At 43.1% G+C, this 17,119-nt stretch overlaps 1 protein-coding gene across 1 annotated transcript in view; it reads left to right on the top strand.

Moving 5' to 3' along the window:
- LOC126253431 (BMP and activin membrane-bound inhibitor homolog) overlaps nt 1-11,336 on the top strand; it is a 286,791-nt gene extending 275,455 nt beyond the window's left edge. The window contains exon 4 of the mRNA XM_049954765.1: nt 8,909-11,336. Within this exon, the coding sequence (XP_049810722.1) occupies nt 8,909-9,399 (491 nt within the window). The 3' untranslated portion in view covers nt 9,400-11,336. The remainder of the gene's footprint in view (nt 1-8,908) is intronic.
- The last annotated feature ends 5,783 nt before the right edge of the window (nt 11,337-17,119 follow it).

Genomic DNA, 17,119 nt, shown 5'->3' with positions numbered 1-17,119 from the left:
CAAGTTCCCTTGCCGGTCTAGGAATGGTAGAACGATGGGTTCGATGACGGTTTGGATGTACCGTGCACTATTCAGTGTCCCCTCGACGATCACCAGTGGTGTACGGCCAGTGTAGGAGATCGCTCCCCACACCATGATGCCGGGTGTTGGCCCTGTGTGCCTCGGTCGTATGCAGTCCTGATTGTGGCGCTCACCTGCACGGCGCCAAACACGCATACGACCATCATTGGCACCAAGGCAGAAGCGACTCTCATCGCTGAAGACGACACGTCTCCATTCGTCCCTCCATTCACGCCTGTCGCGACACCACTGGAGGCGGGCTGCACGATGTTGGGGCGTGAGCGGAAGACGGCCTAACGGTGTGCGGGACCGTAGCCCAGCTTCATGGAGACGGTTGCGAATGGTCCTCGCCGATACCCCAGGAGCAACAGTGTCCCTAATTTGCTGGGAAGTGGCGGTGCGGTCCCCTACGGCACTGCGTAGGATCCTACGGTCTTGGCGTGCATCCGTGCGTCGCTGCGGTCCGGTCCCAGGTCGACGGGCACGTGCACCTTCCGCCGACCACTGGCGACAACATCGATGTACTGTGGAGACCTCACGCCCCACGTGTTGAGCAATTCGGAGGTACGTCCACCCGGCCTCCCGCATGCCCACTATACGCCCTCGCTCAAAGTCCGTCAACTGCACATACGGTTCACGTCCACGCTGTCGCGGCATGCTACCAGTGTTAAAGACTGCGATGGAGCTCCGTATGCCACGGCAAACTGGCTGACAGTGACGGCGGCGGTGCACAAATGGTGCGCAGCTAGCGCCATTCGACGGCCAACACCGCGGTTCCTGGTGTGTCCGCTGTGCCGTGCGTGTGATCATTGCTTGTACAGCCCTCTCGCAGTGTCCGTAGCAAGTATGGTGGGTCTGACACACCGGTGTCAATGTGTTCTTTTTTCCATTTCCAGGAGTGTATTTTTACAGCTGCCTAATAAATCTTTCCATAATAAATTACGACACTCGGAATTAAATTCACTAGAATAGGATTCCTGCCCAGGTTTGTGATCTGGGATAGTCACGGGTGTATGATAGTGTTTTTAGCAACACCATGATTAGTATTAAAATCAACCAAATTTCACAATTACCTGGTCCATTTACAGAGTGCCAGTTGTAAACAATTTAGTGGAAGGCGGGTGGTACTGGTGCGTAATTTGCAGTGGGTGTCAACATGGCGGCGATGCAGTCATGGCCGTACTGTTGGCCTCGCCTTGTACAAATCTTCTTAGCTTCGGAATTATATTTTCACAGGGCCAAAAACCATGCCATGATAATATAACACCAAATGCAGCATCCGAGGACCATAAACACTGCTCTGAAGCTCCTCTGGCCTCAAACCTCCAAGAATATAAGCCACAATGATCCGCCCCTGTTAGCGAGATATTAACCACAGCATTGCTCAACCCAGACTCCTTACCCGTGACAAAGGACGACTTGCCACTTGCGCGCCAACCATAGCTTTTCCACTCTGCCAGGCTACTTCCGTAGCTGCGGGGCTTCCCGACACCTTTTACATTCAACCCTAAGTTCCCTAACTATGGACCAAGTCATTTACAGTGCATTATATAACAAGCATTCCAGTAGTTATTTAAATCCAGAAGCACAGATTAAACAACATCGTTCAAAAAGTTCACATAACTGAAATATGTATACAAAGTTAAAGAATTTCCATGACAGATACAACACTCTGCATAAGCAACACTACAAATTGACATAGAAAGATCAATACGGATACAAAATAGGTCAAAAATAGGTGTTACAATTTCCGTTTCCATTTATCTCCGCGGCACTGCTACGATCGCAGATCCGCACATACGCAGTAGTATCTTTGGTCCAAGCGGAACGAAATGACACAATTCAAGCTTGCTCTGCGTTGTGTGTCGGTCGTAGTGGTTGTTTATAGAGGCATTGTTGATCGAAAATCATGCCGCGTGCGAACTGAGATCTGTGATTTCTTTTCTGAATGCTAAGAATGTTAAACCAAGTGGCATTCATCGACAAATCTGCGTGGTTTACGGAGAAAATGCATTGAGTTCTTCAATGGTGACAAGATGAGTCAGGCAATTTTAGGAAGGGCGTGATCAAATACATGACGAAGACCGAAGTGGATGTCCATCTGTAGTTTCTGATGAACTGTTTGGTGCAGTCGAAGAAATGATTAAGAAAAACAGTAGGTTCACGATTAATGTTATAGCTTGTCAACTTCCACAGATTTCATGGATAATAATTTTTAAGGTTGTTACTGAAAAACTGGGTTTTCATAAAAATTGTGCACATTAGGTGCCTAATCCTATTACTGAACAGCACTAGCAACAACGGATGAGCAATGCGCTTGGTTTTTTGACACGTTACAATGACGATGGCGACAAATTTTTATCGTAGATAGTCACTGGGGATGAAACTTGAGTTGGTTATGACACTCCTAAAACGAAACGGCAATCGATGGAACGGTGGTACACCTCGTCCCCAGGAAAGGTTAAACCCAAGCAACTCCTGGCATCCCAAAAATTCATGTGTGCAGTGTTTTTGGAGAGACAAGGCACTTTACTGACTGATTTTTTACCAAGAGGTGAAACAATCAATAAGGATGTTTATTGCGAGACGCTTAAGAAATTGCCCCGCGCAAAAAAGAACAAGTGCAGAGGAAAACTCTCAAAAAGTGTGGTTTTCATTCACGACAATGCCCGAACACACACTGCGAAAGTGACCAAACAACTCCTTCATAGCTTTGGCTGGGACCCTTTTGGCCATCCTCCGTTCAGTCCCGACCTCGATTTCATCTCTGTCGGCATTAGAAGTCATTCCTTGGTGGCAAGTGCTTCAGTAAGAACATGTTACCTCATGGTTGGCTATACAGGCGGCAACATTGTATGACGAAGGAATACATAGACTTACACCACACTAAGAGAAATGCCCGGAAAGTTACGGTGTCTATGTTGAAAAGTAGTGTAAGTATTACAAATTTTTGTGAAATAAATTGCTTTCTTTATCTGCATTCGATTCCTTTTTTATTACCAGCTTACTTTCCGAATTACCCTTGTATGTCCATTTCCTCCGACCCCCCTGTCCATCCCTCTTTCGCCCTCTCTCTGACCTTGCAAATTCAGATTCTGTATTAGCAAAAATGGTTCAAATGGCTCTGAGCACTATGGGACTTAACTTCTAAGGTCATCAGTCCCCTAGAACGTAGAAATACGTAAACCTGACTAACCTAAGGACATCACACATATCCATGCCCGAGGCAGGATTCAAACCTGCGACCGTAGCGGTCGCGCGGTTCCAGACTGTAGCGCCTAGAACCGCTCGGCCACCCTGGCCGGCCTGTATTAGCATTCTAGTCATAAATCAACTAACCAAAAATACATTTTTTCTGTTTGCCGACAACGTTTCACTATAAAGTATATAGTCTATATGTGTCTAAGTGTTTAGTACAGTAACGTGAAAAACAGTGAAGTAAGTCGGAAAGGTATATTTTGAGATTTTTGGTAACAATGTTTTCCCTTAATATAACACATATAGTTTTATATTATCTGTATTAAAAATACACATACATTAAAGAATTAGTTACCTAAAAACACGGCCGTATTAGAATTCAACGTTGTGTCAAAATTACAAAGCATTGGGTTAGGAACTTTCATAGAATAACGATTATGAACAAACCAACATTTACATTTTATAACGTTTCCTCCTTTGTTACATATGTATTACAGATATATCAGGCAGCGTTCCAATAGGTACATGAAAACACGTGAGTATTCGAATACAATGTTGCTGTCAAAATTTCAAAGCAATCCGCGAAGAACTTTCAGAGATTTGAGATTCTGAAGAAACTAACATTTATGTTTGTACTTATATAGAAACTGTGAATGCTCCTAATCGCAAATATCCGATAGTTTTTAACTCAACGCTTTGAAATTTTGACAAAAAGTTGCATTGGAATAAGTGTGTGTCTTTAGATATCTATTTTTAAATATATGTAATACATAATTTTTTATAAATTTCGTAATAGTAAGGAAACGTTACAAAAAAAACCTCAAAAAGTTACATGTATATCATACGTTAAAGAAATAGGTACCTAAATCACGTCTGTGTTAGAATGCAAGGTTGTATCAAAATTTAAAAGCAAGCGGTCAAGAACTTTCGGAGATCAACGATTTTCAACAAATTTATGTATACAGATTGAACTAGCCGCATTCGTGGCCGAATGGAATTGCAGAGGTGCCTTGCGACATCCGCACAGAAATAATGACGAAGAATAAAACAGAGGTTATTGTCGCCGCCTTCCGTGTGGAAGGACCCAGGTTCGATTCCCGATACCTCCTCAGATTTTTTTCTGAGGCAGGGAGGTCAGGTATGGGGTCCCACTCAGCCTTTCTGAGGTCAATGAAGAGCTGCTTGGATAACGAAGCAGCGGCATCATCGGGATTCATCTGCTGGCAGTAATGGCTGGAGGGATTGACAACATCCTGTCCACACGCCCCACGATCATTGAGTGCCCCTCGTACTATCTTGGAGGCAGCAAGAGGACAGTCGGAACTGGTCCAAGGCCTCATACCTGAGAGGTGTTCACTGTTTACATAAAAGTTTTCTGGGTTTGGTACTGCGTCATAATGTAAAAACTACTGCTGCTATAGAAAAGCTAGAACGCACCATTAGACCCAGAAGAAGGCCGCTGCAATCGTGGCCGAAACGTTGGCTTTTCTATAGCAGCAGTAGTTTTTACATTATGACGCGGTAACAAACCCAGAAAACTTTTATGCCGACTGACTCTGGCCGCGGAAGCCTACGCAATTATGTTCACTGTTTATTGCTCTATGCCTTTCAGACCGTTCAAAGCGCCGGTGTCACATATTGTGACAACAGTGATGACTGGCAACGGCGACGGAACACGTAATTTTATGTAGACCTATCCGTAATTCCTACGTCTTCGGTAACACCTAAATATCATAGGCCATTCCTGCAATTCGATTTACGGTGTGTTGCGTTGGTGCATAAGTTAGCAGTAAGTTTAATAAACACAAGAAACGCACATAACAAGGACTTCAGTCTTCAATAATGTATTCTCCTTCAGCATTTACAACAGTCTGCCAACGCCGGGCTAACTTTCCGATTCCGTAACTGCAGAAATCACGTGGTTTTTAGGCAAAGAACTCAACAATGTTCGGAGCTCATTTTTATTCGTAAAGGAAGTTTTTTGAAGGTTGTTCTATAGAGAGCGGAAAAGGTAAAAATCTGAGGACGCACTGTTTGCGAAAGTCGAAGAATATTTGAAAGATGATCTCTTGCTGTATCAACTTGCAGCATTTTTGTGTACTGTTTTCAAATATTTTATTATACACCAGACAAGAGATATTCCTAGCTTGCATACGAAATTCTCAGAAAGTTTTTAATCTGAGCGAAGTCCTCTGATTTTTGTTCAAGTGTTTCTTGGTAATTTAAATATGTACCCTTCTGTATCCACTCCTTCAGACAAATTTATTTTTTTCTCATATTTTTATTTCTCTTCGCGAGTTTTCCTCGCTAATAATAATGCAACAGCGATGGTGACAGCTCTGATTTTTAAGCACTCCACCGCAAACTTGCACTTGCTTGCCTCAAGATGCGACTGTAGTCGAAATAGTTCTGCAAATACGAAACAGCAGTCTCTGTGTAGTTAAGAAGTGCGAGGCACTGCAGCGACTACAGCCGTGAAGAAATACAAGAAATGTATCCGCAACTATTAACATGAAACACCATCGGCTGTATATAGGCATGACTACAATGAAAATTTGCGCCAGACCGGAACTCGAGCTCAGATTTCCCACTTTACGTAAGCGGTCACCTTAACAGCTTCGGCCATCCGAGCACGAATCACCCAGACCAAAACTTCCATATGTCATCCGTGTGTCGCAACCTGCACTCGTACATTACGTACATTTCCGTCCAGGAAGCACATATTTATTGAGAGTCAAGGACCCGATAGTTGCGAATAAATACGAAACAGCAGTGCTGGTGTTATGAAGAAGTAAAGTGCATTGTTCCTTCAGACATGCATGCATGCATAAATATGTCCTTCCTAGACAGGAATGTATGTAACATACGAGTGCAGGTTGTGACGCATAGATGACGACATATGGAAGTTTGAGTCTGGCCCTGATTCCTGCACGGATTGCCGAAGCGGTTAACGCTATCCGTCATGTAAAGTGGGAAAGCCGGGTTGAGTGTGATCCGGCACAAATTTTCACTGTCGTCACTCCAATATACAGCCGATTGTGGTGAATATTTGCAATTGCAAATACATTTCCTGTACTTCTGCAAGTATTTGCTGGAACGTCCTGAAATTAACTTGTCCAAGCGACTTGCAATTATTTGAGTCGTTTTATTGTAACAATATTGTCGCTATACAGTTTATGACTGGTCAGTATTTCACACAACTGTTTGGCCAGTAGAGTATCAGCGTCACTATCAGTGTCACATTGTGCTCGCGCAGGAACGATCATCATACTCCGTGTTTTTGCAAACATGTACGCCTTTTCGATGTTTAAATGTAGTGTCCGTATAAATTTTTATGATTGTTGCTAACGTCCGCATTTTTTCGTCTTGGGAATTAAGATCTTTTGATTCTTGTTTTAATTAACAGTTACTGAATTAATCATTTGTTATTTGTTTACAATCGATATGTCATGTTTCGTCTGGATGATTAAAGTTTCTGAATATGTCGATGCAAACATTAAGTGTATTTTCTCGTTTTAAGTGGCTTGATTTTGCAGATGTATCATGGACTTATATGGAAGAAATTTGTTTTAGATAAAAACATTGAAATTGATGAGGAGAAGCGTTTGATCAGTTTTCAGGTTTTAAAATATTCATAGCCACATATGAACCAAGCCGTAAGTAATGATGCAAGTACATTGAGTCGTGCAGTAGTGAGGAACAAAAAAATGGTTCAAATGGCTCTGAGCACTATGGGACTTAACATCTGTGGTCATCAGTCCCCTAGAACTTAGAACTACTTAAACCTAACTAACCTAAGGACATCACACACATCCATGCCCGAGGCAGGATTCGAACCTGCGACCGTAGCAGTCGCGCGGTTCCGGACTGCGCGCCTAGAACCGCTAGACCACCGCGGCCGGCGTGAGGAACATTTTAGTGAATTAATTAAAATTGTGCAGTTCTTCTTCGCAGTGCTTGTGCTGAGACATTGTTTCCCTTAATACAGGAACAGTCGACAAGGAGAGAAATAAACTGACACCAGAATCTGTAAATGGGATTCCAATGGTTAAATTTACGTTTAGGCATTTGAATCAGCTTTTTTTTTTAATATTTGTGGCAAAAAAGGCACTTTTAAGAAAGATTTGGTCCAATACAAAATATACATAGGACTGGAGCTCTAAAGTAATGTAAATACACAACTGGCCATTAAAATTGCTACACCACGAAGAAGACGTGCTACAGACGCGAAATTTAACGACAGGAAGAAGATGCTGTGATATGCAAATGATTAGCTTTTCAGAGCATTCACACAAGGTTGGCGCCGGTAGCGACACCTACAACGTGCTGACATGAGGAAAGTTTCCAACCGATTTCTCATACACAAACAGCAGTTAACTGGCGTTGCCTAGTGAAACGTTGTTGTGATGCCTCGTGTAAGGAGGAGAAATTTGATATAAGTCGGATTGTAGCCTATCGCGATTGCGGTTTATCGTATCGCAACATTGCTGCTCGCGTTGGTCGAGATCCAATGACTGTTAGCAGAACATGGAATCGGTGGGTTCAGTAGGGTAATACGGAACGCCGTGCTGGACCCCAATGGCCTCGTATCACTTGCAGTCGAGATGACAGACACTTTATCCGCATGGCTGTAACGGATCGTGCAGCCACGTCTCGATCCCTGAGTCAACAGATGGGGACGTTTGTAAGGCAACAACCATCTGCACGAACAGTTCGACGACGTTTGCAGCAGCATGGACTATCAGCTCGGAGACCAAGGCTGCGGTTACCCTTGACGCTGCATCACAGACAGGAGCGCCTGCGATGGTGTACTCAACGACGAACCTGGGTTCGCGAATGGCAAAACGTCATTTTTTCGAATGAATCCAGGTTCTGTTTACAGCATCACGACGGCCGCATCCGTGTTTGGCGACATCGCGTTGAACGCACATTGGAAGCGTGTATTCGTCATCGCCATACTGGCGTATCACCCGGCGTGATGGTATGGGGTGCCATTGGTTACACGTCTCGGTCACATCTTGTTCACATTGATGGCACTTTGAACAGTGGACGTTACATTTCAGATGTGTTACGACCCGTGGCTCTACCCTTCATTCGATCCCTGCGAAACCCTACATTTCAGCAGGATAATGCACGAGCGCATGTTGCAGGTCCTGTACGGGCCTTTCTGGATACAGAAAATGTTCGACTGCTGCCCTGGCCAGCACATTCTCCAGATCTCTCACCAATTGAAAACGTCTGGTCAATGGTGGCCGAGCAACTGGCTCGTCACAATACGCCAGTCTCTACTCTTGATGAACTGTGGTATCGTGTCGAAGCTCTGTTTGACTCAATGCCCAGGCGTATCAAGGCCGTTATTACGGCCAGAGGTGGTTGTTCTGGGTGCTGATTTCTCAGGATCAATGCACCCAAATTGCGTGAAAATGTAATCTCAGGTCATTTCTAGTATAATGTATTTGTCCAATGCATTTCTTCTTGGTGTAACAATTTTAATGGCCAGTAGTGTACGTGGAATGTGTGTAATAGTTTTATTTTTTGCTTGTTTCTCATGTAATAATTTTAAAGGATTGAAAGTCTTCTTTTTTTTCATCTTAAAATACACAAAGTGTCCTCTTTTTTGCATTTCAAATTACGGTAAACCTACCTCCAGGTGCCGCTGGGAACGCGAGTGCGTCCGCGCGCGGCGCGGCCTCGCCCGAATCCACGGCGTACGCGAGCGGCGAGGTGTGGCTGAAGGCGGCGACCATCGCAGTGCCGGTGTGCGGCGTCGTCATCCTGGTGGCGCTGGTGGCGGCCGCGGTGCGCATCCTGCGCCGCGACGCCCGCGAGCTGGCCGCCGCCTCCGCCGCCTGCAAGGCGCCGCCGCTGGCGCGCTGCAAGGTGCCGCTGCTGCCCTCTGCCGCCGCCGCCGCGCACCACCACCATCACCACCACCACCACCACAACCACCACCAGGAGGCGGCCGAGCGCCGTCCCGACAAGAACGAGGCGAACGCGCGCCGCAACCGAGCCGCGGCGCACGCCAACCTGTTCCGGGGAGACGACGCGAGTGGCGCGGGGACCGCAGGGGAACCCCCGGCCAAGCTGTACCACAAGGCGGCCATCGCGTGGCGCGCCGACGGCTGCGCTTGCCCCGTCTAGCAGAGGAGGCCCCGCCGACACGAATACCAATTCGAAAGTGGAGTCTTCGAATTCAACAGTCCAGTCTCCCCAGTGCGCTTACCATACTAAAAGCAGCCACGTCAACTGTCATGTTCTGATTTCGTGCTGATGACTCTTGAATCAGAATGGTCTAGGTGCCATTGTTTCTTGCCAGTGCGTGGAGGATCCTGCATACGTTTCAGAGCAAGTACAGGAACCTTCACTTACTTACCTGCGTGTACTGGCTATCGTATTACAACGTGGTCTGAGAAATACCTAAATGACATCCTTGAGGAATCTAAACATGTTGTAATTTCTTTCTCCTGGCCTATAGTTAGATTAGGTCTATTCCGTTCCTGATCTGTCTTGGGGCTGTAATTTGAAGCCAGGATGAGGACATCACAGACTAATTTTCCTCTCGATCAGATTCGCTTTTCTGACAAAATGAATATCAGCAGAGAAAACTGCCTTGGAAACCCCGGAGTCCTTTCCTCCTTAGGTATCTACAGGTGTACCATCATCTTGAGATACCAGGGAACATCACAGGCAACATCCCAATATCAACTGCAATTCTTCAATTACAGGGGAAGAAAACTCTTATCTCTTTCATTTTGTGGTTCTGTTTCAGTTCTGGATTTTCTAGATGAGTGAAGTTACTGGAATGATGAGGTAATCTTGAAAATGTGGCTCAATTAACTAAGTGAGAACATGGCAAACAGCAAAGTGTAACATATTTTGCATACAACAGTGTTTTGTTTTATTTTCTTGCTGTCCGCATACATACGTCAGATAGATAACCTTACACTACTATGCATTGCTGCTTGTAAATGTATCAGAGATCATTTAGTTAGACATATACAAATGCAGCTATATGTTTTCAATGTTGTGTTTTTGACTTTCCAAGTCCTGCAAGTTCGCATTAATTCCATTCATGTTAGTAAAAAGGTATATGTTCCATCTTACACTGAATTCTTCCAAGTAATAGAACATTTTGAAATGTGGCATCATTAGAGTATGTTAATGTAACCCAGCAAAAGTAATTTTCCCTCTGCACTTGGGGGTACTGGCTGTCTCTCCCATGGACATCTTTCGTTTCTGGGCAAATATGACAATCTCGGTCATGAAATTCTTTTAACTGTATCTGTCCCATTAACAAGAAGACGTATCTATGTCTGTTTTAACTGATGCTGTTTTTTACTGCTGATTGGAATCAGTGTGATAAAATCATTGGCAATTTGTTATACCATTGGAAATTAGGATTATATATGGAACTGCAAATAACTACTATTCTACATTAATTCTCCTTCTGACTCATCAACTGTCAATCCATCATGACCTCCTATATATTCACGACAATAACTTGACTCATTAAGTCATAGATAGGATACCCAGTAAGACAGCAATGAAAATTTTTTTAAATGTCATTCTCAGTTCAAAAAGCTCTTTGTAGCTTGCACAGTACAAGATATATACTTTTTAAGCTACACTGTAACATATATGTACAACATTTATTTAGGTACATTTATAACCATTTTATACTGTGAATATATATCTATACACGTTGTAATACTGTACATTAACAAATATTTAAAAGACTGTATAGGATAAAGGAAATGTACATAAAATAGTTTATCAGTTGGACTTCACTTGAAAGTTGATTTGTGTTTGGGTAAAAATGTTCCAAGACACAAACTCTGACTTCAGTGCATCACCTTCATGATTAGTGATTTGTGAGTAAGTGGCCCTACGTTTTGTGGTCTTTCGTTATAGCATTGACTGAAGAATGTCATTAATAGTGGGGCAGTAGTAACTGTATCTGGAGATCACAAATAATGCTGTGATAAATAAATATGATTTTTACATTTTAGATGTAAATATATACATTTTTGTTACTATATATGTGTAAAAAGACAATAAAAGAAGTTAAATTTTTCTTATACTTATTTTTCCTTGACTCATATTTTACAATGTTGCTGGACACATCAGATTATCAGAAAATAAAATAATCAGTACATAGTTAATAACAGTTTTCATATAAAAATAATTTACATTATAAATAAGACATTACGCATAACTAATAGGCTACTCTAATCATATTACATACCATGTGGTGACAGCCAGTCACAAATGGTAAAATATGTGCAAAGTAAATTTCCCAAAATAATAGTTTCTTGCTGCCTCACTTTCTGATATATGTAGCTTACTGATCACATAATTGGAAATGAGCCAGCTAATATGACACACTTCCAGTTTTAAAATTTAAGATGGACTATGTAACAATCCATCCCTGATCAACTCAAAAAAATTAATAAAAGTTTTTCTACAACTACTCATTCCTGATTGCAATGCCATCAATCTCAATGCAAGTTAACTACACAAAACATTACTCAGGAAGAGGAGAGTTGCTATAAAATCAAAGGAATAAAAAACTGCTTGGTTACATTTACCTGAATTGTCCCATAAAAAAGAGAATCTTATCTTGATTGTATGTGAAAATTTGGTTTTGTTGAATCTAGGTATCATTTCAGAGTTGTAGTTATGTTTTTATATGCTACAATGCCTGTAATATGTAAATTAGAATTGCACTTGGGATGTTCCCTGCAATATTTGATAAATGTTCAGAGGAGAACTTCATGTAATAGTCCTGATACTGATTGGTATGGATCAGAAATTACTGACTTGCTTGTCAGGAGTATATCTCCATCTTGATAGCTTCTTTCTTCTCCTGTGGATTCGTCTCCTGTGCTGTTTGGCCTGTGTTTGAGAGAAAAATTGTGTTTATCTGTCCAACAAGCTACCAAATAACAGAAATCACTTTTTGAAGACATACATGTATTCTTCAAATGGCTCTAAGCACTATGGGACCATCTGTTGTTCCAACTCAGTGCTGTGTGCTATTCCATGAACTGCAGCATGTATCTGAGGTGAGTAATTGCCAAACCAGCAGCTTCCACAAATTGTCACCATATGCCAATGCCACACCTTCTTGGAGGAATGCTGCTTCCATCACATGCATCAACATGCCCAAACAATAAAAATTTTATGCACACTATGGATATCCAAATACACCTACAATAAAAATTAACAGTATGTGTGGCAATCATCATTCGTTGGTACAGTAAACATTGAGAACATATCATGTCAATGAAGTATGTCACACCTCATATCCCTCTCGATAAACAAATGATATCATGCTACACATTCAATGTTTGTAACAAAACACATTAAATACTCATCCATTATCTGTGCTAGATATTTATTTCTATCAGCTTCAGATAAATGAAAACTTTTAATCCCAAACATAGGCCTAATTTGTCTGTACTAAGTATTCATGCAGGTTAAGTTCATTGTAAGTTCTTTCCATTATTTATCAAATTATGAATGCTGACATTCCATGTTAGCTGATTCTAATTATGTAGTTTGTGCACCAAATTCATTTAACGCTTGCTATACAAATGTCATTGAACACTTTGGTTACTATCAGTATTCATACCTTTATCAAACATGTAGGCATTTGGCATTACTTAGCACTGATTTCAGCATGCATCCATTCCATACCATTCCTATATTTTGATACATTTTTGCTTTTCTAGAATCATCTTGTTCAGGTTGAAAGCTCTTCTTTATGTTTTTATGTGTTTGCAATTGAAAATTTGGGTTTTCTTGAAATCTACTTTACACAAACCACTGTTTCTTTTCATTAACCCAGACATGTTTCAACACCTAAAAGTTATAACATGTTCATTTTGTTTCGTTTCTTTCGACTGCTCACCTGAAAATTAAATTTTGTGAACTTTTTTGTCATTCTGACTGCCCATCAACTCAAAAACTAAAACTACAGTACAAAACATATCCAGAAAACTAAACAAAAACCTAAAAGAACAAAATACAGCGATACTTTGGTCCTTATGAACAAGGCAGAATACATTAACAAAACATCATAATTCATAGAAGAGAACATCATTCATCAGTGATTGTACCATGAAGAATCAAACATACAGAAACTTACATACACACACACACACACACACACACACACATTTCTCCACAGCAGAGACATAACAATAGTTCTCACATAACATTCAAAATTAACACGACACTAAAGATGAGGCAAAACATGACACTTGAGCAGCAGCAACAGAAGCGCCTGCTCAAATAATGTTTTATGGAAAATAAATGTGAATTAAAGGTGAGGGTGAAATAATTGCAAGAAAAAAACTGAGTGGAAACAGCGTGCACAATAGCAGTAGAAAGATGAATTCACCAGAGATACAATATAGGATGGAAAATGTAAGTGTAGTGCTCTACTACAGATGGGATCTGGAATGTACAATAACACAACCAGTACCCCAACAATCCTACACTTTATTATAATAACGGTGGTGCAACAGAGCTATATCTGCAATGGTTGAAGCCATTAGCCCATACTGCCTGTGAACTATTGCTGAAACATGGTCTGAATCAGCCTCCAGCAATACTGCTTATTGTCACAGAGTTCCCACAGAGGCCCCCATGTAGTGTGTAGCACTTTCAAGAACGTGTGCAAAGTGCAGAAGGCGATGAAACAATTTGGAGGTGGACAGGTTTCTGGGTACCATGTGGATGTGATAAGCATGTTGGCACTTCTGGCAGAATCGAAGTGATGAGGCAGCGTACACTGCATGGCATACAGATCACAATCATGAAGATGTTCTGGTGCACAGTAGAGGCGGCAGAATCATGACTGCATGGTGGTGTTCTGACGGCGGAGAGCTCACTGGGGCCGAATGGTGCCATTGAGAATGCATGATCTGAAGAGGAAAGGTGGGGATCCATGATGGTGAGCACAACCTTCAGCAGAGAAGTGGAAAGTGAGACCCACTGCAGTATCTTAAAAATTCTGTTGGAGCGAAGGGTGATAGAGCCATATGCAACCTGGCGGTCTGAATGCTGCCCTTTAGTGGGAAGGTCATTGTTGATCAATGTCGTTAAGGTCTTCTGGAAGAAAATTTTGATCATCAAGGTGCAACTCGAAAGCCTGGGGCGTGTCACCAGGAGGGAGTGAGTCATCTGCAGAGATTGTGGAAGGTGGTTAGAAAGGGTCATTGTCATGTAAAGGTTTTTGCAGAGTCCATGCCAGCTTAAGGCGATTGACTGACGTTGTCATAAGTTTCCCATGTAGCGGTACATCATAGGAATGGTTGTCCCATCGAAGTACACTGAGGGGGCCCGTGTTTGGGGATTGCAAGGCTGGTCGGATTGTGTCAACATGTGATATCATAAACTTGCATTCTTTTAAAGCCTTGTGGAACAATACCTGAGGTGCAGAGCGAGAAAGAAGGGGAGTTAAGTGGAGGTTGAGGATGTGGTGTTTTTCTCACAAAAACCAGTTTGGTCCTATCGGATGGCATAGTCAATCGTTGCTGGAACACAGTCAGCATGCGAGGAGAGCTCTTCGCCATACAAATGTTCAGTGATTGTAGCTCCACGATCACGTTTGGGGCTCGTACGCACTCTCAAGAGTACCCATGGAGCCCAGAGTGCACCGTGACTGATGACAGCTGTCTTTAAGTTGTTATGCCACCACTCAATGAGCCCATTGCTCTGAGGATGATACGCTGTAATTCTAAATCCATGAGTGCCACTCATGCTGCACAACTCGAGGAAAAGGGTTGATTCCAACTGCTGGCCTTGGTCGATCGTTATGGTATTGGGACAACTGTAGCCTGAAATCCACGTGACAATAAAGGCTTTGGCAGTGTATTCAGCCATAATATCCTTAGCAGTATAGCTTCCACCCATCAACTGAAGAAGTCAGTCACTGACAGAATGTAACGACAGCCATCAGAGATGCGTAGCAAGCCCACGAGATTGGCATTCACACTTTGAACGTCCTTTCGGGATTTAAGAGTGATCTAGGGGCGGTTGAGTATGGCCTGATACCTTGCTCCTTTGGTGTGGAACACATACATGAATTCAGGGCGTACAGTCCTCCTTCACGTTAGGCCATAACAAAGAGTCCGTTAGCGGACATGTGGGCAGACACATACAGGCAGGTGCAAGTTATGTAACTGGTCAAAGATGATGTGATACTTGAGGAGCAAGGCGGCATGTTCATTTTTGCGAGACATCACAGAGGATCAGATGAGTCTTACATGAATAGGCCGAAGTTCGATCTAGAGGTCCATGGGGGGATCGTGAGGAACAGCCTGTAAATGCTGGTCTTGACATTGCGTTTCCACAAACTGGTCATAGTCAGAGTGGGATCACATGTTATTGATGGATGCCATGAAGTTTCCTATGCTTTTCATATGATGGATGTAGGTGGTACAATGTGATCTAAGTGCCAATATTTTTATGTACAGATGTCGTTGGAGGGGTTTCAGATAGTCTGTAAACGCTCAGTGATCCAAGCAAATAATCAGAGAACACCCCTTCATGTCTTGTTGAAAGTAACGTACTGCTTTAGAAACTGCTAATAGCTCTTGATCACATACTGACTACTTACACTGCAAAGGTGAGAGCTTGCGTGAGAAAAAAAAGGAGTGGTTCTTGAACGCCTGCCACTTCCTGTTGCAGAATAACATCCATAGTGTACGAGACAGTCTTAAATGCATTCCAAAGTGGATTGCATCTCTGAAGTCCACATGAGTTCACGTTTGCGGGTAATGTTCTTGTCGATGAGGGTTTGAGTTGATGGCATCATTTTCGTGTTGCAGACGGATGTTCCTCATGTGTGAGTCCAAAAAGAGCTGCTGTAGCCTCTCAATATGATCAGTGGTGTGAAGGCAGTCCTGAAGGCACCAGCGGCCATCAGGCGTTTCGGGAAGTGGCGGAAGCTGTTGTGTAAAGTGGACAGCTCTGTTGTGCTGGGGCCCAAGGGAGAGTGGTTGATGACACTTGTGATAGATCTGGCGCTAGCAGTGTGAGTCTAAACGCTGATGCACAGATCTGGAACCAAGCAGAAGTTTTGAAGGACGTCTGTGCCGAGTACAGGCTCACTGAAATCCACAACAATGAATGTCCATATTAAATTCTTATCAAAACCCAGGCCCTGCATGCTAGTCTGAAATCCAAAGGCTTATAGAGTTATTTGTTGTGTGAAGCTGGACCACTGAGCAGGAAGGCATTGGGTATGGAGAAGAGGACAGCAAAGAACTACCTTCGGAGCTGGAGTCAAAACGGAAGTCTCAGCTGCTGATATGACTGAGAATGAAGAGCCCATTGTCATGACGAGAGCGAGGTTGGAGAACACTGATGTCATTGTTCCAAGCATCTAGGTGGTTCGGGCTGCCTACTACGAACCATGAGATCGAGGCTGGGTAATCACATGGTGGAAGATAGATGCGACTGGAGTCACCAAATCATACGAACTACCAGCAGGTTATTCACAGCCATCGGTGTGGCGTGGTTGGTAGATGAGTGAGGGTTTGCTGTGATGATGCATAGGTCATCTCTCTGGCTGGTGGTGGAGACACTAGGGTCAGCAAAGGTTGAGGGAGATCAGCTTTACTCATGGTAGGTAGGAGGTTGGTTGTGCTCCCACTGCAGGTGCCACACATGTCTGAGACCATTACTGTCTGTAGTATTAATACATTTTCGACGTCGAACGATGGAAAATATTCTATCTGGAAGATTGAGGCATGTATCTAGTGGCTCTTGCTCACAGGTAACCATGGCCAGTTGAAGCTGTGTGAGTGGGGGGGAGGGGGGGAAGCTCAAAGATCCATAATATCCATAG

The sequence above is a fragment of the Schistocerca nitens genome, chromosome 4 (assembly GCF_023898315.1).
Source record: "Schistocerca nitens isolate TAMUIC-IGC-003100 chromosome 4, iqSchNite1.1, whole genome shotgun sequence".
Taxonomy (NCBI): domain Eukaryota; kingdom Metazoa; phylum Arthropoda; class Insecta; order Orthoptera; family Acrididae; genus Schistocerca; species Schistocerca nitens.
This window is presented reverse-complemented; position numbering and strand designations above follow the sequence as displayed.